Source organism: Callithrix jacchus, chromosome 18, assembly GCF_049354715.1.
Source record: "Callithrix jacchus isolate 240 chromosome 18, calJac240_pri, whole genome shotgun sequence".
In the NCBI taxonomy this organism is placed as follows: Eukaryota; Metazoa; Chordata; class Mammalia; order Primates; family Cebidae; genus Callithrix; species Callithrix jacchus.
In genome coordinates, this window is record NC_133519.1 from 49,377,486 (window position 1) to 49,402,636 (window position 25,151).

The following is a 25,151-nucleotide window of genomic DNA, read 5'->3' on the forward strand; positions in this document are numbered from 1 at the left end:
AACATTGCATATTCTCATGTCAGTTAAATGTGATTTACTTATGTAATAATAACCATAAGAAAAATACTTTTTTAAGTAGTGGGGAAAATATCTCCTAATGTTTGATGTAATACTTCCCCATAACACATTTTAACACGCAGTCCACACATTTGAAAACTTTCTGAAAAGTTCCTGTGGGAAATGACAGTGTTATTTGGGTCTATTCAAGCATCATTCTGGTTGCACAAACTTGAACGAGAAGTTGCACTGTGGTAATACTAGTCTTTATCTTGGAGACAAGAGCCATTTTGCAAATTTGTGGTATCATTTCCCTAAACAACTCAGGACCAAACTGTACTTCATTTCCTCAGTTCTGCATTTCTGCAGAGGCAGAAAGAAACACAGCTCTTGACTCGTTTTTTGTAAACATTACTGAAAGAGTTGTGATAACTTTTTATTCTATTATGTATACATATGGAATAGCATTAACAAGTGAAATAGAGAAGGATGTAATAAATTAGACATTTCTTCATTTTAGAAAGAAGATGGAAACAACATTGCTTCTCTGTTCTCAATTAAATATGTGTGAATCAAAAGAAAAAACTTTTTTCAAGTTAATACATGGTTCAGGAAAAGAAGAAACAAGCAAAGAAGCCAAAATCAGGTAAAAATCACACAACTTTATGTTAGCCTTGTATTTTTAAACGTATAATCGAGGTTGAATATTCATTACCACTTGTTTTTAAACTATCGGGTTGAAAATATATTGATTGTACTGTCATAATTGGGGGAAAACACCTTTGTATTCTTAGGAGTAAACCACTGTTAAATCTAAAGTGTTTTCATTTAAAAAAAGTAACAATTTTAGCTTCACGAAGGAACTAGTACAATCTTTATTGAAATATAACCTCAAATTCTTGATTGTTGGTGAGCAAAAAGAGAGACATTTCCGTATGTTACCATAATTCCTCCATAAATAAATATTGTACTTAAATGGGATCATGAGTGTGTGGGGTGGGAATAGGTGGGCATGGGTGTTTACGAATTCCAAACTTTCCTGGTAGTCAGCAGGAGAGGTTTTAACGGTCATCTAAATTGTCCTGACGCCGAGGCCTTTTTATTACAGAGCTAAGGAAAAAAGAAATAGACTAAGTCTTCTTGTGCAGAAACTTGAGTTTCATGAAGACACCCACTCCAGTAGATGGGGGCACTTGGCCAAAGAAACAAGGTGAATACATTTTCAGTATTTTAAGGAAGATTTTGCTGATTCTATCATTAAAGAGTTAAGAAAAGTTCAATTAGGGATTTCTATGTTATTGAAAATTGCACAGAAATATGAAGAAACTTAGAAATTTCACTTGAAGAAACTAGAACTATTTCATAACATTAAACCACTTCAATTCGATAATACTATGAACAACTTAAAGCTGCTCTTTTAAAATTATATACCTGTCAGTTTTAAATGATATATTTTACTCCTTTTAACCTGATAAAATACTCATTAAACATTTTCACAATACAATATTGTCATAGTAAAGAGCTATTCATCTCTTTCCTCAGTAGTTTGAAAAAAACACCCCCATTATAGCAAGTAAAGTACAAATAATGTATTTTAATATTTAGCATTTATTTAATTCAAAAAAATGCAAAAGCCTTATACACTAGTTTCGTACAAATTCTTCTAAATTTGAGTATAATCTAAAAAAGATCCAAGAAAATATATTCAATTCTCCACATTATCAATATCTCTAAAATATTTCTTGTGTTAAAATATATTTCTTATCCCTTTGACACTTTATTAGTCAAACTTCCTGTATCTGTTAAAAAAAAATTTGCAGCCTAGTGTGGTTAGAGCTTCAAGGAAATTGCAGTATAATCTTTTTTTTTTTTAACTGAAAGATACTGTCGATTTAGTTTTTCCTACTTGCTGAATTTAAAGAGATAGTTGACCTGATTTTTTTATATTTGTTCTCTGTGTCTTTTAACCTAACAAAGGATTAATTTTTAATTAAAAAATAAAACAACTCACATATCCATGAGAAAAAAATTAATGTTATTTTAACACATTATTCAACAAATTCCAAAAGAAAACTGAACATTTTCAGTTTCTAATGTAAATACAACATTCATTATATTATAATCAAAGGAGGAACTGTGAAATATGATTGAAAAGAGCAGTACAATAGCATATGTTAGAACAGATTCAGAAACAGACTTTCTGCATAGTCCATGATAAAACATTTTGTTTCTTGTACAGAGTCTCCCCTGAAGAAGCAGTGAAATGGGGTGAATCATTTGAAAAACTGCTTTCGCGTAGAGGTTAGTGGTACTTTCACCAAATACTTTATTGCTTAATGGGAAACCACACCAACTATGCATGTAATTATACAAAACGAGAGGTGACAGAAATTTTGCTGATTGGTAATTTTCAATAATTTGATTTTCTGATCAACAGAAGTAACTAAATAATAGAAAAGTCAAATCATGGAATTTTTAGAAATTCTCATTTTGTTTAGTATTGCCTACTATGGATAAAATATTAGTTATTTATACTGTAGTGAGTTTCAATTTCTAAATTTTTCTGATTTTTAAATAAAACCTTTGTTAATCATAAATAAATTCATGATTAACAAATTATTCATGTTATTTCATTGTTCAGTGATTAAAAATATAGAGTAATTTTCTGATGGACATCCAGGAAACCCACATAAACACAGTTTCAAAAAATATTTTATAAATTCATTCTGTACTTCATATCAATTGTCTATCTTTAAGGCAGAATTTTGTAGAAAGGTTGAGAATCGGGCATGGATTTAAGGGGAGCTGTGTCTATGAGATGGAGGGTGAGGACAGCTTCCAGGCCTCCTTTAGTTCTGAGACACTATGCTAATATAGCATGCATGGCCTAGGAGGCAGGCTCCCTGGGTTGCCCATCTTCCGGGTCAATTTACATAAGGTAGCAAGTGAGTGAACTCTGTTATCTTTACTCATTCTACGCTTTCTTGCAGATATAAAAACTGAACTGAGCAGAGGATGGGGCTAGGCAATCACGGGATTTATTATTCTCCACCCTGAACTTGTCAAGAGTCTGCTAAGAAGGCAATGCTTTATCATTAGCAAACATCCACTTCAAGCCCACAGCTTTTTTTGCACCTTAAACTTGTCCAATTTCTTCCCTCAGTCTTTGTCTGAAATACAGTAATTTCCCAGCTCTTCCAGACCCTTCCAAGATGAGACTAGCCAGTCTACTCTGACTGCTCCATACAGCACTGCCCGAGGCGTTCTCATTTTAAGGTGTCCACTGGAAGAAAGGATTCTGTTGCCAGGACAGTTGGGAGTGGAATACTCGTAGTTAGCCTCAAATACTGTGCTCCATTTAATGTAACAACAACTTTTCTTTTCTGACATGTTTTTTCTTTTTGTTTTATTCCCCTCCCTAATTGTCCAACTCTTTATAATGCCGTGGTGACCTTTTAATGTTCTCCTGAATTTACTGATATAAGAATTCTACCTCTGTAGATGCTCCCTGAAAACCTACCCTCTCCCAATGAAAGCAGATGTCTACCTCTGACTTGTAGTATTTGTAGGTAGAGAAATCAAGGCTTAAACTTAGGCAAGGATGTCATCAATGAGAATGGAGAGTGGCAATAAGAAAGTTTCTGCTGACAAAGTGAAACTTTTATTCCTTGTATTCCACACTTTTCTTTATTTCCAGTGTAGAACAATTCCTCTTTTTTTTTTTTTTTTTGAGACCGAATCTTGCTCTGTATCCGAGACTGGAGGGCAATGGCGTGATCTTGCCTCACGGCAACCTCTGCCTCTTGGGTCAAGCTATTCACCTGCCTCAGCCTCCAGAGTAGCTGGGATTACAGGTCGTGCCACCACACCTGGCTAATTTTTGTGTTTTTAGCATGCTGGTCTTGAACTGCTGACGCCAAATGATCCAACTGTCTCAGCCTCCCAAAGTGCTGGGATTACAGGCATAAACATCGTGCCTGGCCCCAGTATACAACAATTCCTTAACTATTGTTAAAATTCTTGCCAAATCTATGTCAAACTTGTCTCCTACTCACTTTCTTGCTCACACTGTCTTGGTTCAGTGTCAGATATGTTCTTAATAGATTAAATACCATGACTTGTGTAAAACTTGCTTCTATAAATCATGTTCCCCAAATGTGATTATTTTAAAACCTCCTGTTATAGCCAACATTTTGGTATCACACTGCCCTTTAGCCTCCTCACCAGTCAGAGGGATTCAGTTCTTACAATATAAGTATTTACTAGAAAGAACCATATGTCTTTTCATCTGTGGATCCCCAATCCCAGACATCTCCTGAAAAAGAATATAACTGAATTTGTTTCTAGAAGTTAGTCCAGAGTTCCAGTGGAATTTGAGTTTCAGTTTTCTCCTGAGACATAAATGGTTGTATAATCTTAGTTAAGCTTCCTAATCACTCTGACTTTCAGCCTCCTCAACTGTAAATGAAGATAACGTTTTTAGTTCCAACAGAAATAGATTTCCGTCCCGATTAAATGAGATGATGAATAAGAAACCAGTAAATCTTAGACACTACACAAACGTCAATGATTGCTGCTATTATAAAAAATAATAATTACTAATGAGTTTAATAATCCTTTTTCTGTTTTAAGTCTACTCGCAACTAGATGACGATCAATTAGAGGGTTAAAATTTCAATCGACAATAACATAGAGACAGGATTTATGTCTCTTAATAAATTGGTATATAATAATTTCATCATACTTTCATTCCTCATTCAAAGCACAGAAAGATTTAACAGGGTAATTAGTCCTACAGAAAAGCCTCACCTAGCATTCTGTAATCTTTCTTCTTTACAAGTAGTAAAAAGCAAAAGGACAAAATCAAATCTGCTACTCTCTCTCTCTTTTCTCTACTGGTAATGTTAAAGAGCATTAAACTACCAGCAATTTAAATCAGAAAGAGACACATTTAAAATACTCAGCACTGATCCATTGAATATTATCACCCTTCATGATTACATTGCTAAATATATTATACTGAATTCACAAAATTTATATTACCAGTATTATTTTACTCAATCCCCCATCCAATTATTTTTAATAATAATAATAATAATATTAAATTATAAAGCTTAAAATAATTACATAAAACAAGCCTTTTGGTTGCAATGCTTAAATTCAGTTTATTTCTATTTATTTGACCCCAGAAGAAAAACGTGTGTGTGTGTGTGTGTGTGTGTGAATATATATATTTAAAGGGAAAGATCCTACACACACACACACACACACACACACCCCTCAGGAAAGACCTTGCTTTATCAAATTTTATAATATTTCCTTTTGTAAAAATTTTCTTTCATAAAATGTGAACTTTTCTCAAAATCTGTATGCTATGTTTATTAAAAGGAAACAAAATTGTATTCAATTTAGCCAAATGGAAAATGAAGTGATAAATCCAACCAGATACACTGGGAATCTTGGTATTCAGCTTGACAAAAACGGTTAATACTAAAACCACCATAAACTGATTAGCAACTTTAGGAATGAAACTGCAGTATAGATGGTTTCCACCCTAGATTTAATGGAGTAATCAAAATTCACTAGCTGAACAATAAGAGAAAGAGACTATCGGAGCAGAGAATCAGTACAGAAATGGGGTGGTAAACAAAGCAATTCACTTAGGGAATTAAGAACAAAATAATTCTTCATTGAAAAATATAATTTGAAAAGGGATGGTGGCATAGGGTGACAGACCATATATCCATGAGACCAAAACAGAAAGGTCACTGATTTTCGCTCTATTCCACAGAAATCAAATGTTTCAGGGAGGTGTTCTGATAATCCTATTTTATTCAAATTTTAGTCACATACTTTAACTCTTTTAAAATTAAAAAATGAATAAAGTATGAACTTTAGCTAATAATTATGTGTCAATGTTGGTTCAGTAATTGCAACAAATGTCCCATACCAATGTAAGATGTTGAGAACAGGGAAATTAAATGGGGACCTTCTTCTAAGTCCATACTATCTTCTGCAAAATAGTTCTGTAAATCTAAATATATTGCAAAAAGAAGTGCTTTAGAGAACGACCTCAAGCATGTTATATAGCAAATTTTCACACAATGAAGTCCACCAATAATTCAAATTCTGTTTCTTATTTGGTTTGATGGAGCTATTAGTCTAATTTTTTTCTACGATTTCTATTATTGTCAAATTTGCCTGAAGTTTCAAAATAAATAATGAAAATATATACTACATATATATACTACATATATATAAATAAGTAATTTATAAAGGCTATTTACATTTTAAAAGTAATAAAAATGAAATATCAAACTGTATCTGTCATTTATAATCATAAATTTCCAATTTAATTTTTATCAGTCTTCTCATTGATTGGCTTTATAAGTTAATTTTATCAATTTGAACTTATAAAATCAATTGATGCCAGTAAAATATAGATGTATATTATACACACATATGTGTTTTTATTTATATACATATATGTATATGGTTCTGTGTAAGGCATCTTTGAAAGCAAAATGATACTCCCATATAATACATAACTTTGAAAATAACTTGCTAAATGGTTTTAACAAATATTATGCAGAACTTGCAGTATATCATGTGTGCTTTAGAAGATCACTAAAAGAGATTAAACAGATGTATGCAAGAATTCAACAGGCAAAAGAAAAGCTAATTTCCTGAGATAAAGGCAAGAAAACAGAATAATAAGAAATTGTGACGTGATCTGGAAAAGCATAAATTACTTTGAGGCAAAGAGTAACAAATGCATTGTATAATTAAGTTGAGAACAAACTTTGGAAGACTTTGTGTGTAAAAAGGTAACTCTGAAGGTTAGAAAGGTAAAATTCTATGCATGTAATAGGGACTGCCTACACAGTTGTTGTATAAAAGCCAAGTTCAAAGTAAGGACCACTTTGGGGGAAAAAATGGATAAACTTAGTGACTTAATCAGTGTGTATGTATGTTATAGAATGAGAAGATGAAGGAATAGGAAACAAAAAATAAGGATGAGCCAAAGATCCCTAGATTTTATTTTCATTATAATAGGAAGATAATGATGCCTGTAATAGATGTGAAATAGAGGTGGATAAACAAGATATGCAAAAAGAGAACAGGGTAGAGTTTGAACACTTTTTGTCCGTGGTAAACCTTATTGAAAGTTTTGCAGGGTTTTGTAAGTGCACACCTAGAATATGGAAGGCTGACTTATAGTTAGGATTTTCTAAGCAGCTCACATAGTTGATAACTGATTATCTTAATGACAATGTTATTTCTCATGAGGGGAATTTCCATCAGTTAGAAAATCTTCCTACTACTACATAACTGTTCATTTTTCCTATCTACATTTTTATCTAGCCATTGCTAATAACTACAACAGTTTTAACCTTTTTATGAATAACTATTTACTTAGACTTCTTACACTTGGAATTGTGATCCTAAGTAATTTCTTAAAACAATTCATAACATGTAAGATGGTAGTAGACTATGTAAGTCATTGCACATCCTGGATTTAAAAACACAAACTGACTGTATTATGGAAAATACTCATAACTAAGTTTGAGTAAGGACTACAAGGAAATACATACTTCAGTTTTGGGGAAGGAAATGAGTACTTCTTCTTATATTTTTCACCTTGTGGCTTTTCAAGCTACAGTTCCTAATTTTTGGTTACCAATTTTCTGTAAGATAAAGAATTCCAATGCTCTAAAAATTTAAATTTCTGACTCAAGCTGACCCATAACAAGCACTGAACTTTCTTTCTTCTTTTTTTTTGTTTTTGAGGTAGAGTCTCGCCGTGTTGCCCAGGCTGGAGTGCAATGGTGCAATCTCGGCTCACTGCAACCTCCGCCTCCCGGGTTCAAGTGATTCTCCAGCCTCAGCCTCCCGAGTAGCTGGGATTACAGGCGCACACCACCACACCCACCTAATTTTTTGTATCTTTAGTAGAGATGAATTTTCACCATGTTGGCCAGGCTGGTCTTGAACACCTGACCTCATGATCTGCCCACCTCGGCCTCCCAAAGTGCTGGGATTACAGGCATGAGGCACCATGCCTGGCCAACAAACACTCAACTAATTAGTTTATCTAAAGCTTAAAAATAAATAAAACCCAGTCCAAATTATAATGGATCACATAAATCATTCATTATTGCAAATGAAATCATATTCTATGGCAAATCAGAGCTACAAACCAAAAGAAACAATGCAACTCAGTACTTAGGATATTATACGGTACTTGGGTTTCCAGCTACAGCTTCTCTTGACTTTGTTTCATTTGGTTTCTTGGCATCAGAAAAATACTCCAACAGATGCCAGAGTTTCAATTTAGAAACATGCAATTACAAGCATTTCATATTTGTATGACACATTGAGCCAGCTTCTTCCAGTGTGAATTCTAAACCCAGGTTCTATCAAGCACTTTCGGCAGCTGCATTCACCACTGCTGCCTTCTAAGGACTGTTAGTAAGTTACCGCCTCTGTGTGAGAAATGGTTCCACTGTGAACTGACTTAATGCAGCTGCCCAAAGTGAGCAAGAGAAACAGGAAGTAAGTAACGTGCTGGGGTAATCCTGCACAGCACTGCACATTGCTTTTAAAAAGTTATTTACTTAAAATTTGAATTGATAAACTTCCTTCTCATTCATCATTCATTTCTTGAATCAGTATTTTTTCTTTGCCATTATATTCACATTAAGCCAACAAAATCCATTCACTTTAGTTAATGCATCAGGATCACTGAGTAGACACAGCACTTTTTTGATGCTGACTTCATTTTGAATGTCTGTATCAAGCACAAGACTCACCATGGTAACAAAGGGCTTTTGTGTTACATTCCAGAGCAAAGAACATGGCCCAGAGTCGACACTCATGCTTGCGAATTAGTGAAAAACTCTATTTGAAATACTGTTGACATTGTTTTCTGGAAGACTTCTATTTGAATCTTAGGCAGGCTGATTTTCCTCTGCTGCTTTGGCCAGAGTAAGTCACTCTAGTAATTGTCCTTCCTCGGTCCTTGGTGCCTACATGCCCATTAATCTCCATATTCGTCTACATAAGGACTTCGTTTTCATTATGGCAGTTTAGTTGTAAAGGTCCTGTAATCTGAAATAAGATGAACCTGGGTTCAAGCACTTGCACTATCTTTTACCAGCTCCAAGATTCCATGCAAGTTAACTCTCTGAATGTTAACTTCTTCACCTATAAACATGAGTATAACAAGACTTACTCCAGAGGGCTGATGTGGAAATTAAATGGAATTGTGCCAATAAAAGGCATATAGCAATGTGCTAAGACCTTAATGAACACTCAGAACTCATAACTACTGTAAATACTGTTTAAATATATAACACAGTTCTCAGGTTCAGACTAAGTTGTTTTTCTTTTTTTTTTTTATCAGTAATTAAAAGGTAGGTTAAAAACTTCTTTTAATAAATAACAATTTCAGCTATCTGGCTTTTGGGCATTTTAGCTGTCAGTACAAAAAATTCATTATAATTCTGATCTGTTAATTAGAGAAGTAATGGTCATATTCTTCAGAAATTGTGACGATTATTTAATAACTCACTTTAGGAATAATTTGATATTTAAAAATCGATCAGTCCATGCTCATGCATGACCAATGGCTAGAGTGCAGTATATTAAAAATACAATGTTTATCCCTTCACTGGGTCAGTGCAAGTTTTTTTAATAAGCCAAATAAAACATACTTTCTTTCCTCTTTGGAAACCAGATATGACCTTGAAACAGGTTCATTTTTCCTTGTAATGTAAGGGGCTTTTTATTTTGTCAACTTTGCTTTAATTTCCATTTAAATAGGAACTGAGGAACAAGGAAGGACAAGATAAAACTCCTCTTATTGTGAAATTTGGACAGGCAGGACCTACATCATAAACAAACAGACCAACAGCACCCAATGGTATGCTTTGTAACATCAGCAGAGGGCACGTTTCCGTATGACTACTTTTTGTTTTCTTTTTAATTAGGATTACCTGAAAATGTTCTCCCAATTATTTTGTTGTCCCGCTTCAAACTGTTTCTTAGTATCCAGCCAAGAAATTTTCTTCGGAAATCTACTTAATAACAACTATCAAGCAAAACATACTAAGATACAGACCTGCCATAAGAAATAAGACATTTTAAAATTCTATTTAAAGAATAGAATCTATCAGTTCCAAAGGTAGTTATCAGAGATAAATTGAGATAACTTTTTTGAATTAAGTCTCGTGAAAAAATGGATATTAACTTAGAGAAAGGACAAATGCTTTAGCAATTTGAAAGATGAAGTAAGTATAGGTGGTAAGTAGCTGATTTCCATTATCTTAAATATTTATCAAGGGAAGAGTTCTCAAGAATATATTTTTGTAAGTAGTTCTGGGCAGAGGCTGACTTAGCTAACTGCCTAAGGTTGAGTTCAGATCACTGCTTTATGCGGTGGATTTCTTTTCCAGAACTAGACATTTCCCCACATTTCAAACTGTACTTCACTTACAACATAGAGTTTGAAAGGCATGTGATATGGCTTGGTTGTGTGTCCCACCCAAATGTCATGTGGAAATGTGACCACTGAGGCTGCAGCTGAGCCTAATGGGAGTCATTTGGGTCATGGAGCCAATCCCCCATGGATGACTCTGCACTGTCTTCACAGTAATAAGCAAGTTCTCATTCTGTTAATTAACTTGTGAGCTGCTTTACAACAGCCTGAAACCTTCTGCCTTTTTTCTCACTCCCTGTCTTGTGATACACTGGCTTCCCCTTTGCCTTTCTCCATGAGTAAAAGCTTCCTGAGGCCTCATCAGAGGCTGAGCTGATGCTGGTGCCATGCTTGGACAGCCTGCAGAACAGTGAGCCAAATCGATCTCATTTCTTTATAAATTACTCCGCCTCAGGTGCTCCTTGAGAGCAACGCAAAATGAACTAACACAGCATGTCAGCATGTTTTGTCTTAGTCTCCTTATTTCTTCCAGATCATTATAGAAGACAGAGGGGGAAAAATTAAAAACAAACAAACAAACAAAAAGACAATAAAACCAGATACTAACTAATGATACCACTCCCGCAGTTACATAATGGAAAAGAAAGGAATTCTCAAGCTGCTCTAATTACCAATCCGCAGCCAGACGATACTCATTCAGCTTATTTCCTAGAGTCATCAGTCTAAGGCTGCAGTTTTACTTGAAGTTTTGCCACAATACTGCAATTCAGTTTTCACAAATTAAAGGAATATAGTCTTGGCCAATTCACTGATACAAACTGCTTCTGTAAGTCCAGTTTTCAAATGCAGATTGTGAAAGGAATTACGGGAAGGAAAATCAAATGGGAACGTTCTAAGGAACAACAAACCCTATAGTTGCTTATGTGCTTATTAATGAGCCACAGTAAAACCAGCGCATTCGACACCCTGTTGTTCACTTTGGCGATTATTTTGGTAGCTAGCCCATTAACTATACTCTGGAACCTGTGTATTTCTAGGTATTTGCAGGATATGTACAACATAACAAATTGCTTCAGAGAACTATTGTTCATTTATACGTCCCTTTTACATTCTGAGAAAAGCATACTGCTCAGTGTGAGAAATAAATCTTGAAAATAATACACTAACTGAGCTAGAGAAAGAAGAGCACCTTGATCACTCCTGCTTTTCAGTGGTCAGGCTTTGCTGACTCACTCGGGAATCGCTCAGCAGTAAGCCCTTCATCGGACAGTTGCGTTTGACTAGAAGTTATCTTACTAGCATCTCACGACTGCAGACAAGTTCTGTAAGTTGCTTGTCAGCTTTCCAGTGCCTCCTCAAATTCTTGTTGAGCCCTACCTTCCCTGTCTCTCTCGTTTCTTAACTAACATGTAACTACTAACATGTTAGTTCTGGTCAATTTACTGAGGAAAAGAAATGGCAGCATCTCCCTTTGTCTGACAGCAGACCTCCCAATGGAAGACGCAGTGGTGAGGAAGAGACTCGATTTTCCTTTTCTCGTGGCAGTGGCTGGAATCATTCCGCACCACAAAGCTTAGGGATTTCTGGAGTTTGTCACGTCTTTGTCTGACAACTGATTTCCCAAACTGTAAGTTCCTGGAACTCTAATATGTTCAAAAGATTGCTCACAACATTAAAAACAGATGGTTCATGACAAAGAGGACAAGGTGGATATGAAGGAAATATAAACAGTGATACAAAAAGCATAACTTGAGGATGGTATTAGTTTCCTGTTGCTGCCGTATCAACTTACCATAACTACAGTGATGAAAAGGGCACAATTTTATTATCTTACTGTTGTGTAAGTAAGAAAACCCAGCATGGGTTTGATCAAAATACAATCCAGATGTCAGCAGGCTGTTCTTGTTTTGGAGGGTTTAAACAAGAACCCCTTTGCTGCTCATTTGGATTGCAGAGTTCATCTGTCTGCAGTTAGACACCAACTACTTCCCTCCTTTGCTGCCTGCAAAGTGAGGCTCATTCCCGCTGCTATGGTCTGGGTATGCTTTGTTCCCCCACCCCAAATCTCTTGTCAAAATTCGGTTCTCAGTGCGGTGCTACTGGGAGGGGGCACCTAGGGGACTTGTTTCTGTCACCGGAGAAGCTCCCCCAGGAACGGCTTTGTGCAGTTTCAGCAATAGTGAGTTTTCACTCTTGAAAGACTGGATTATTTCTCAGGGCAACGGATTCGTTCCCTGGAGAGTAGGTAGTTATGAAGTCAGGATGCCCCTCGGGTGTGATTCCTCTTTGCCCTTGCCCACTTCTTTGATCTGCACAATGTTTTAACCCAGCACAAAACCCTCACCAGAAGCCAAGCATATGCCCGCAGGCCTCTTATATCACCTACAGAACTGTGAGTAAAATAAACCTTTTTCTGTGTGAACTACCCAGCCTTAGGTATTCCTTTACAGTAGCACAAAACAGACTAAGACGCCCACCTTCCAGAATACACTGCATTTCCTGACGCATGACCGTCTTCTTCATACTCAAGACAGCGGCAGTCAGTTCCTTCTTAGGTCGCACGTCTCTCACCTACTCTTTTGCCTCTTCTACTTTTAAGGACTCATGTGATTAGACTGGATCTACCCTGATAATCTCCCCCATCTCAAGGTACTGAACTATATTCAGTTCCTTTTTTCACACAGGTCTTGAAGATTAGGGCATGAACACCTTTAGAGTGTTATTTTTCTCCCTACCAAAGAAACAACGCCTTCCTGAGAAAATATACAGACATATATATAAAAGTGAAATCTGGGGCAGTTGAACTAATCTGAAACTCAGTTTTCTCATCTATGAAAAGGAATGTAAGATACATTCCATGTATGTTATGAACATTAAATGAGGTGATGCATATAAGTAACAACCTTGAAAACCTCTAGCCATGTTATCAATGCAAAACCTTAGTTATTGCCATAATTTTACCAATAGAAATCCGTTATACTTCACTCATTTTCTATGGAACTTTTTATATTAGTAATAGTCATTTACGATTAGGAATAGTTCTAGAGAGCAATAAACATTTAAAAAAATGTGGCAATCTAAGTTAAAATGAGTTGAACAAAGAAAGTTACAACACTTATTTCAACTTTTTTTCGGTCATAATGCCAGAATATTTGCACCTTCTTTATAAATAGCTGAATTTTTAAAAACAGACTTTGTGCAGAATCTTTGCATCTATAATCATGAGAGATACTGTGTATTTTCTTTCCTTCTTTCTTCGTCTTTACTTGCTTTTTATGCAGGAAAGTGTCAAGTTTTGGTGTTACAGTTACCCTTATCTCATAAAATGAGATGGAAAGTGTTTATCCTCTCTTACTTTTCTTGAAGCAATTGTGTAAGGTTAAAATACTTTTTTTTCTTAAATATTGGATGGAATTTACTAAATTTGGGCCCAGGTATTTTTTGGGGGAAAGAAATACTTTGTTATAAAATCTTTTAATTGAATTAGGACTACCAGATCTTCTACTTCTTCAAGTGTCAGTTTGGGTAGGTTTATTGTTTTCTTAAACAATTTGCCTATGTCATATAAATTATATTTACTGACATTAAGCCATTCATAATATTCACTTGTTTGTAGTATCTGTAAGATCTACAGTATTACTTATGGTTTGCTTCCTAATGCAAAAAGAGTCTTCTTGGTAGGGATTCTATTTTATTAATATTTTAACAGAACCAGGTTTGGCTCTGTTAATCTTCTCTGTAGTTTTTCTATTACATGTATTTTTCCTCTTTTCTAGGAAAAGAGCCCCCCTCAACTGACCCCAGTGTGTGATGCTCCTCTCCCTGAGTCCACGTGTTCTCATTGTTCGATACCCACCTATGAGTGAGAACATGTGGTGTTTGGATTTCTGTTCTTGTATCAGTTTGCTGAGAATGATGGTTTCCAGATTCATCCAACCCCTATAATGCATGTGAACTCATCGTTTTTTATGGCTGCATAGTGTTCCATGGTGTATATGTGCCACATTTTCTTTGTCCAGTCTATCATTGATGGGCATTTGGGATGGTTCCAGGTCTTTGCTATTGTACACAGTGCCACAATGAACATACGTGTGCATATGTCTTTATAATAGAACAACTTATAATCCTTTGGGTATATACCCAGTAATGGGATTGCTGGGTCAAATGGAATTTCTATTTCTAGGTCCTTGAGGAATTGCCACACTGTCTTCCACAGTGCTTGAACTAATTTACACTTCCACCAACAGTGGAAGAGTGTTCCTTTTTCTCCACATCCTCTCCAGTATCTGTTGTCTCCAGATTTTTTAATGATCACCATTCTAACTGGTGTGAGATGGTATCTCAGTGTGGTTTTGATTTGCATTTCTCTAATGACCAGTGATGATGAGCATTATTTCATATGCTTGTTGGCCTCATATATGTCTTCTTTTAAGAAGTGTCTGTTCATATCCTTCACCCACTTTTGAATGGGTTGGTTTGTTTTTTCGTGATTTCTTTAACAGTTAGGTTATTGTGTTTAACACCTATTTATCACAAACATATTGGTTATTGTGTGCTTTTTTTCAAATATTTGTTTTTGTTTTGTTTGTATGTATGTACTAATGTCAATTATTAATTCAAACCCCTTGTGGACAAAGGACATGTTTGTAAGGTATCAAGCTTTTTGAAATTTATTTAGACTTATATTATGAGTCTAACACATAGTCTGTCTTTGTGCATTTGGAAAGATGTGTTGGGTAGAGCATTCGTAATTGTCAATTAAGTCAATTTAGTTAACAATGCTTAAGTTTATATATGTCATTGATATTCTGTCTGCTTTTTCTATGAATTAATGAGTAAGCATAATTAAAACATACACCTAAATTGTGTTTTTTTCCTATTTCTATTAGTTCTGTTAGTTTGCTTCATGTATTTTAAAGCTCTAAATTAAGTTCATATATGTTTAGGATTGTTATGCACTAGTAGTAACTGGTCACCTAAAAATTGCAAAATAGAAATACTCTTTATTTTGAAGTCACTTTTTCTTTTTTGTTTTATTTTATTTTATTATTATTTTTTTATTATTATTATTATTATTTTTTTTTTGAGACGGAGTTTTGCTCTTGTTACCCAGGCTGGAGTGCAATGGCGCGATCTCAGCTCACCGCAACCTCCGCTTCCTGGGTTCAAGCAATTCTCTTGCCTCAGCCTCCTGAATAGCTGGAATTACAGGCACGTGCCACCATGCCCAGCTAATTTTTTGTATTTTTAGTAGAGACGGGATTTCACCATGTTGACCAGGATGGTCTCGATCTCTTGACCTCATGATCCACCCGCCTTGGCCTCCCAAAGTGCTGGGATTACAGGCTTGAGCCACCGCGCCCGGCCTGAAGTCACTTTTTCAAGATGTGCAGATTTTTTATTCAGATTTCTTATGCTTAACCTCTGCACTGCGTAACATTTTTATCCTTTTCCTTCTTTTATAGACAAAAGATTGTCTATAAAATATTTATATTTTATATAAATATAATATAATACAATATCCTCCTATCACAGGAGGACAACTGTGATAGGAGGACAACTCTGGTTCCTCTGACTTTGCAATGACTCTCCTCTTCTTCATAATCCAATAGTAATGTGTTCTTCTATTTAAGGTAGGACTCTATAGATTAAATATCAAATCAAGGACTATATCCACTTCTTAAATTGCTGGTATGTACAACCTAAACCAGAATGTCTGGAACATAGCATGTTACCAATACTTTTTCAATGAATTAATGAGTTATTCAGTTATTGTTTCAATGAATTAATGAGTTCAGGATGCAAACAAACATATTTCATAAAATAGTTGACTGAAGTAAGAAATACGTTATGTTTGAGTAACTCTCAGTGACACTCAAGAGAGAGCAGTGTACCTCCAGAAATGTTTGTCAGCTTGTCCAAAGACATACAGACTGGAGTTTACCATAAACTCCAGCCTCACACGTTCTCAAAATTGATGCTGTCATCTTGTTAGAAGGCCAGGAAGGACCCAATTCTTAGTAGAAGGCTCACATTGGCAAAACTCATGAAGTTGAATTCCAAACATATAATACAGATTCAGAAATAAAACTGTCACTGATAGCCGTTTCTCTACCTTTTCATATGACTGAAGCAGCCAAATTGTAATAAAAATTCTGCTTGCCAAGCATGAAACTAGAATATTAATAATGTTTAATGTCATCCAGCTAAGAGTTGACTTTTTAAATAAATTGGTATATTTTTAATTACATGTTTTTTTCCATATTCAAAATAGGACAAAATTTTGTGGATTTTTGTTTTATTTCTTGCTTTGTAATGTTAGTAGCTCTGATTGCCCATGTCTCTTGTAAATATAATAGGTCTGATATTTCTAAGACATAAAACATTTCCTAGAACTGTTTCATGTTTTTTTAAAAATAATCCTGTATTTTCATCATTAGTTCAATTATTTGCTGATAATTTATTTTAGTATTATTAAATAATTATTGGGTTATTTTTCACGTTGAGTACTGGAAATCTGGTGGCATGTTAGACAAGGGTCTTCATCTTATGTGTCTTACAGTGTGGCCTGGATATTTTAAGTTTGCCCAGCACACTAGAGGGCCGTATATGAAGGACACCCAGCTTATTCTTGAGAGATGGGTGAGGTCTTTCCAGACTTGATGAAATATAATTTAAACCTCAATGAATATAGACTGTATGGATTAGATTAATAAAATTGCTTTATGGAATTAGACTAGAAAGGGAAATGTCTTCTAAACCTAAGAGATGCAGGAGCATGGCACATGAATGGAACTATACATGTTTCTCTGTGAGTGGAGCTTAAATCAATGTAAATAAATATAGTAGGAAGACATGAATGCTATTGGGAAATTTTAAACAATGAAGAATCATAATAAAATGTGTACTGTAGAAGGATATTATTCACTAGAATGTGGCTAATACACTGGGAGGCTGGAGGAAGAGACAAGGAAATCCTAAAGTCAAGGTCACCAGTTAGGAGGTTTTTATACTAATTTGTGTGAGAGATAATTCTAGCCTAAATAAAAGTAATTACAGACTGCACAAAAATAAAAAGACAGATGTCGGATATATGAAAGGGGATGTTTTATAAGATTTGATTATCAGCTGTGTGTGAGGTAAGAGGAAAATGAAGCGCCTCTGAGAATAAATGCCAGGTTCCAGTTTGCATCCTTGAGTGGACAGTGTCACTAAATGGGAAACGTATGCCGGGAGGGTTTTGGGTAAAGATGATGAATGCACCATTAATATGACCAATTCATCGTCAATTCAACGATGCTTCCCACATGTTGGTTGACATGAACTTGGAACTCAAGAAGGAGGCTTGAAATAAGCGCTAAGAATCATCTGCATATTGACTGAATTTGAGTGTTGAAGTAATTTTTCAGGAAATGAATTTAAGGGAAAGATAAAGAAGGATAAACTGAGAAAGATTAGGGGATGCAGTAGTCAGAGGTGTAATAGGAAACTCTGCAGCTTAGCTGCCGTCGAAGAGAACTGCAGGCAATTCTCTACCGTGCCTACTGTTGTTGAGAGATGAAATAACATATGGACTGAAAAAAATGTTCACTAACTATAACATTAAGTCAATTTGGCAAAAATAATTTAAGTCAAGTGTTGAATAGAAACCACATTTTTGTGTGTTGGGAAGTCAATGAGATAGAGGGGATTAAGAGACTAAGTGTAGAAAACGTAACCAAAGATTTTACATTTGTAGGGAGAAAAGATATGTCAGTAGCCAGAGGAATATTGGAAGTTAAGATTTTAAAAAATGATTTCTTGTAACAAGATTAAAATATTTTAATAATATCAACATGTAAAACAAAAAAACCTTTGTTTTTCAGAATTGTTTGTAATGCCTCATTTTGTCTGCAGGTGTTAACCAGATGCGTAAAGTACAGTCGGATGTGAGAAAAAAAGGAGTTCAGGAAAAATCTCAAGAGAGAATATGGGAGAATGGGGAGGATAAAGGAAAAAGAAGGAAAAGAAGGAAGGAAAGAAAAGAGGGAAATTATTGCCTTTACATTCATAAAGGAAATAATTTTAGCAAACATCACATTTAAGGGGAACAGTGGGAGTCAAACCTAAACAGACAACACACAAAGAAACCGTCAGACAGTAGAAACTAGGAGACATGGCATCCTACAGTCCTATGTGGAAGAGTATTTGAAAAGGAGGGGTCAGTATTATCAGATGCTGCCAAGTGGGAAGTCCAGATGGGACTCATGATATTTCCTCATGCAATAACTTACGTAAGGGGAACAGAAAGAGAAATAGGCTATAACTAGAGAGTGAGAGTGAATCTAAAGAAAGATTGCTAAAACTCATTTAAATCCAACTCAAATGTGATTTAATCTGAGAAAGTGTATCTGAAAAATCCATTAGGAACATATTTCCCTTCCCTCAACATTTCTATAGTGCAACTACCATACACCCAAGCAATTTCACTTCTTGGAATTTATTCCAAAGAAGTAAAGACTCATGTGCATTTTTAAAAACTATACATAAATGTTTATAGCATATTTATTTGTAATAACTAAAAAAGCAAAAATAACTCCATGTTTCCTTCAATGGCAGAAAGGTTAGACAAATGGTAGTATATTTGTATTGTGGAATATAATACAGCAACAAAAAGAAACAAACCATTGATACATGCATCATCCTGAATAAATCTCCAGAGAATCGTGCTGTGTGGAAAACAGAAACATCTCAAACAACATATACTGTATGATTTAATTTATGTAACATTCGTGAATTGACAGAATTACAGCAATGGACACCAGATTAGTGGTTCCCTGGGGTTGAAAGGAGTTACATGTGGGGAGATGTTAGTGTGAGTATAAAACGGCAACACGAATTATACTCATCATTTTCTGTATCTTGATTACGTTAATTAATGTCACTATCTGGCTGTGATAGGTCACTGCAGTTGAAAGTTGTTACATTGGTGAAAACTGGATAAAGCGTACACGGGATCTCTCTTGTAACTTCCTACGAGTTCATGTAAATCTATAAATTTCTCTAAATCAGACAGTTTAACTTTTGAAAGTCTTAAAAATAAGTACAGTGTTAAAAAATAGTTGAAAGAGCCCTAGTTTTGAAGTCACATTGCCTTGGGGTTGAATCCAAAGTCTGCCACTTTTTTTGTTACGTAAATGTCATCTTGGTGAGGCTTAAATCAAAATGATCAAGATTACCATCATCATCACCACCACCATTACTAAAACCCTTATCGAGTTCTTAATATGTCCCGTTTTCTGTTCAAAACACTTTGTGCACTTTAACACACTTAATTCTCTCAACAACCCTATCAGGTAGGGATCATGATTATCTTAACTTTAAATGTTGAAAAAACTAAGATACAGAAAGAAAAGGTAACAATGCTTAGGGCCAAATAGCAACTAAATGAACAGGAATTTGAGCCCAAGCAGTGTTACGTAAGACCTGATACCTGCCCCTAACATTTATGGGGAAAGACAAAAAGTGAAAAAGAGGCCCCATGCTGTATGTGTAACTGTTTAAAATATATATATTACAAATACATTTTGTAAGCCACTTGGAAGATGATGTTTGAATTTAAAATGTTCAGACCCTTAACAGTTCTACTCTATAAACCTAGCTTACCATCTTTTCCTTTCCACCCAGTATTTGGTTTCTGTCAGCAGCTCTTTGCACATTTGAGTACACACTCCAGGCTGCAAACGAAAGCCTTGTTCATACTCAGGCCTAAGGTGTGAATACCAGTGAGCCTGTGTGTTTTTGTTTTTGGTAGATGGACATGGAAAAAAGACTGTGCAAATGCTGGAAGCACAGAGCTTTTAGTCAGGGAATCCCAAGATCCTGACTACCAGAGTCCTGGTGTAGAAGTAGGTAGGATCCTGCCACTGTGGAATCGCCCTTCACACTCTAGGAGTGGAATGGATAAAAGAGACACAAAGTCATCTGTGGCAGCAAAATTCCCTTTCTGATTTTGCCTGACATGCTGAAGAATGCACCCATAGTAGAGAGCATGAAAAATAAAAACCAAGGCTCAGGGGCTGGCCGGGGAAAAGCTGCTATTCTCAAGGCCCACGTGACCTCAAGAGGAAGAGGACGTGGAATGGGAGGTGGGAACATATTCCAGAAGTCAAGACAAATTTCTCCGTTGAACAGAACTTTGCCCTCTTCTCTTTTAGGTTATCTGAGTTCATTGGGGTGGGTGCTTGTGTATATGTCCTAGGTATTCTTTTGACATCTTTCTCTTTAGATCAGGGGAAATGTTAAGGTAAATAAATCTGAGGTTGGGGGGTTGTTCAAAAAAAAAAAAAAGACACAAAGTGAGGTCCATTGTAGAGGGTCCCTCTTACCCTTAGGTCTAAAGTCCAACTTAAGCCTGAGTGAGACACTGGTCTTATTTCAATGGGAATAATGCTTGCCTTTTATGGTTGTGAAAACCACATGAGGTCTCTCATGCATATTGTGGAAGGAAGATGTGTGCCGCGGTGCTACATTAGAGGGAATATGTAGCTTTTCTGTTAATATTTGCAATTATGCTTTATTGTCAATCAGTAAATGTTTCCAACATTGATATTATTTTATAGTTGTATCATTTATTTTCTTGGTAGATGGACTGGAGGCTTTTACCAGATTTCTTAAAACTGAATTTAGTGAAGAAAATATTGAATTTTGGATAGCTTGTGAAGATTTCAAGAAAAGCAAGGAACCTCAACAAATTCACCTTAAGGCAAAAGCAATATATGAGAAATTTATACAGACTGATGCCCCGCAAGAGGTACAGTAAAGATAACTGTAAAATGCATAACTGCTTCCAAAACTTTTAATAATTTTATTTTTAAATACGTGAATTACATTTTCCCAACTTATTTTTATTAATTTTGTTTATAGTTGACATTTAATAATTATACATGTTAATGAGATACAGTGTGGTGTTTTAATACATGTATGCATTGAATAATGATAAAATCAGAGTTAGCATATTCATCAAATTAAAGATTTATCATTTCCTTGTGGTGACAATATTCAATATCTTCTTTTCTAGCTACCTTGAAATATACCATGCATTATTATTTGCTATACTCACCCTACTACATAATATAACACTAGAACTTATTCTTCCTATCTATCTGTGTACCTGTTGATCAATCCTTTCCCATCCTCCCATCCTTCCTACCTTACCTAGCCCTTGGTAACCACTATTCTGGTCTCTACTTGTATGTGAGCAACTTTATAAGATTCCACATCCAAGTCACATCATGTAGTATTTACCTCTGTGTGCCTGGCTTATTTCACTTAATATAATGTCCTCCAAGTTCATTCATGTTGTCATAGATGACAGAGTTTCTTTTTTTCATATCAATAATATTCCATATATACCACATTTTCTTTATATATGTATCCTTTGATGGATTATTTAGGTTGATTTCATCTCTTGGATATTGTGAATAGTGCTAGAATAAATAAACATGAGAATGTAGATATCTCTTTAACTTGCTGATTTCAATTCCTCTAGATATATACCTATAAGTAGAATGGCTGGATCATATAGTTTCATTTTTAATTTTTGAGGAACCCTCATACTATTTTCTACCATGGCTAGACTAATTTACATGCCCACTGACAATGCATGAGTTCCCCTTTCTCCACATCCTCACCAACATTTGTTACTTTTTGTCTTTTCAGTAATAGCCTTTCTAACTGTAGTGAGTTGATATCTCATTATGGTTTCTACTTGCACATTCCTGATGGGTAGTGGTGTTGAGCATTTTGTCTAAAATGCCATTTTATGTCTTTTTTTAAAGAAATGCCTATTCAGAGCTAAACTTTTGAGAAAATCTGCTTTTATCAAATTTGTACCCCCCTATATTCTACCAGAATGTTCATGATGCTGCTTGAGCAAAGATAATTATTAATATAGATTTATCCATACAAATGGAATACATCGTGAGATATTATCGTAGAAGGAAAAGGATGATTAAAGTCGCTCCTCAGAGTTATTTTCAATCTAGACTAAAAGTGAATAGAATTAATTGCAACATTTAGATTCATTCACTTATTCCTATTAATCACTTTAGCACAAGCAACCTCTCATAGAAACTAAAGTTTTCTATAATTGATGAAATAAAGGGAAACCAAGAAGTTTGCATCATACCACATTTTAATTTTGGTTCATCTATTTATACAGTTTTGTTTGCTTCAGGGCTACTTTAAAGACAAGTTTAAAGAAAAATGTTATAATAGAGAGATGAGGTAAACCTGACTAGGCAAGTTTTCAAGTGGAAAACAATTGAGATTCCTTTTCCTCCAAACTCAGTGTGAAGTAATTGTGTGATACAATTGCTAAAACGGTTATAAGACTGGCTAATATGACCTGACTACCCTCAGATATTATCTAAATAGAACCTCTATGTTTCTATTATATGTTTTATAAATAGCACTTCTCCTAAAACCTATGTTTTACATAAATTTTTTTTTAAAGGCAGCTAGTGGTACTGTGTTATGGGCAAGGGGAAAGAAAGTCCTACCTAAAAACCTACCACCATTAGACCCAGGTATATACGCAGCGCTATCATCCAAGGCATTAAAGAATTGTATATCTTTAAAGACACTCACACTGCAGGATATGTTTGCTTGGAAGAAAGCCTCATAACATAATGAAATGAGCACCAGAATCAATAGAAGCCTCATATTAAAATCTCAAATATGCCCGCTCTCATTCTTTCTCATGACTGAAATAATTTAACCTCTGTGCGGTTTAGTTGCCTTATTTGAAAGTAAGTTAAGCTTTCGTCATTTCTATGATCCTTAGCATTGCAATATTCCATTATTCTAAACTAGTGGAGACTAGGAAGGACCAGGAACACCAGGAGCGACGAGCCAGATGAAATGCTAGTTCAGAACAGGGAAAACACCCGAGCATCCATATTGGGCCATTCTTGCCCTGCCATAAACACCAGTGTTCACAACAGCAATGTTCACAATAACCACAATGTGGAAACAACTCAATTGTCCCAATTGTCCCAAATGAATGGATAAGCAAAACAAGGCATACCCATAGAATGGAATATTCAGCCACAGAGAGAACAAAGTTTTTGATATATGCTAGTAAAAATAGAAATACCTGAGACTAGGCGATTTGTAAGAAAAGAACTTTAATTAGCTCAGCATCTGCTTTGAGAAGATCTCAGGAAGCTTCCAATCATGGCAAACACAGAGAGGGAGCAGTTACCTCACATGTCAGGAGCAGGAACAAAAGACAGAGAGTGAGGTGCCACACACTTTAAACAGTCAGATCTTGCCAGAAGCCACTCACTACCACAAGGACAGCACTAAGGGGATGGTGCTAACCCACTCATGAGAAATCCACCCCTACATCCAATAACTTCCCACCAGGTTTCACCTCCAATGCTGAGGGTATAATTCAACATAAGATTTGGGCAGGGTAGGCACATCCAAATTATATCAGCTTCCAAACCCGCTATGCCCACTCCCAACATTGCATTAGTCCTGTGCTGTTTCTCAAAGTTCTTTACGTAAGCATATTAACTATCATTATACTTTTATTTCCTGTTTATCCAGGTTAACCTTGATTTTCACACCAAAGAAGTCATCACAAAGAGCATCACTCAACCTACCCTCCACTGTTTTGATGCCGCACAAAGCAGAGTGTACCAGCTCATGGAACAAGACAGTTATACACGTTTTTTGAAATCTGACATCTATTTAGACTTGATTGAAGGAAGACCTAAGAGACCAACAAATCTTAGGAGACGATCACGCTCATTTACCTGCAATGAATTCCAAGATGTAAAATCAGATGTTGCCATTTGGTTATAAAGAAAATTGATTTTGCTCATTTTTATGATAAAGTTAGACATCTGCTTCTAAGACATAGCATGCTTATGTTAAGAACTGGTCACACCTTTTAAACTGAGATATATCACGTGAAATGATTTTAAAAATGTAAAAACAAAACTTTTTGCTAACAAAATACATACTAGATCTGCCAACATAGTTGGTAAAATCCTCTACTTGATGTCATTTCATTCATAATCAGAAAAAAAGTTATTTCTTAATTAAAAGGCAGTAGAGATGCAGAGTTAATTAAAAGTTAAGCTTTTGCAAAGTCGTCAACAGTTCAAACAAAAATCTAGTTAGCATTCTTTACAAAAGAAGCTTAATATATATCGTACAAATCATACTTAGATGATACTGGGACAGAAAGCATTAACTGAGGTACTGCATCATTGATCTTAATGCTGTATCAGTTCTTTAAACCCTTGTGAATATAAAAACAAAGTGTCTTGCACTTTAAAAATTAATTAAAGAGGTGACTTTTACATTTTCCTTGGTTAATTTACATTTCCTTTTTCTGTGGTGATCTGTTTTCATAGAATTTAATTGTTTCATGTACAGAGTTAAGACTTGATACAAACTTTGTGACGTCATGAGAAAAATCATGGGCTGATTTTAATAGCATTGTTCTGGTACCACAAATATGTATCATGTAGCCTTTCCGGATACAATACTCTTCAAAATCGCCTAATCTCTCAGTTAAATTATGAAGTATTCAATAAGAGGCTTCAAAAACATACCGGGACTTCTTCATAAAATTAATGCCTGACTTCAAAAAGTTTGCACTTTCTGGAGGAGACAATGTGGACAAATACACAAACAAAATAAATAAGTGCACAAG

At 35.2% G+C, this 25,151-nt stretch overlaps 1 protein-coding gene across 1 annotated transcript; it reads left to right on the forward strand.

The window, feature by feature from the left end:
- The first annotated feature begins 348 nt into the window (after nt 1–348).
- RGS18 (regulator of G protein signaling 18) lies at nt 349–24,797 on the forward strand. The gene is made up of 5 exons (XM_002760449.7): nt 349–643; nt 1,106–1,207; nt 2,237–2,298; nt 21,064–21,230; nt 24,035–24,797. Exons 1-5 carry the CDS (start codon nt 525–527, stop codon nt 24,290–24,292), a joined length of 708 nt encoding a protein of 235 aa, XP_002760495.2. The 5' UTR covers nt 349–524; the 3' UTR covers nt 24,293–24,797.
- Nucleotides 24,798–25,151: the final 354 nt, after the last annotated feature.

Coding starts and splice junctions, on each gene's coding strand:
- RGS18 (XM_002760449.7), top strand. CDS start 525: ATGGAAACAACATTGCTTCTCTGTTCTCAATTAAATATGTGTGAATCA. Junction 644..1,105: donor AGCAAAGAAGCCAAAATCAG/GTAAAAATCACA, acceptor TTTTTATTACAG/AGCTAAGGAAAAAAGAAATA. Junction 1,208..2,236: donor CACTTGGCCAAAGAAACAAG/GTGAATACATTT, acceptor TTTCTTGTACAG/AGTCTCCCCTGAAGAAGCAG.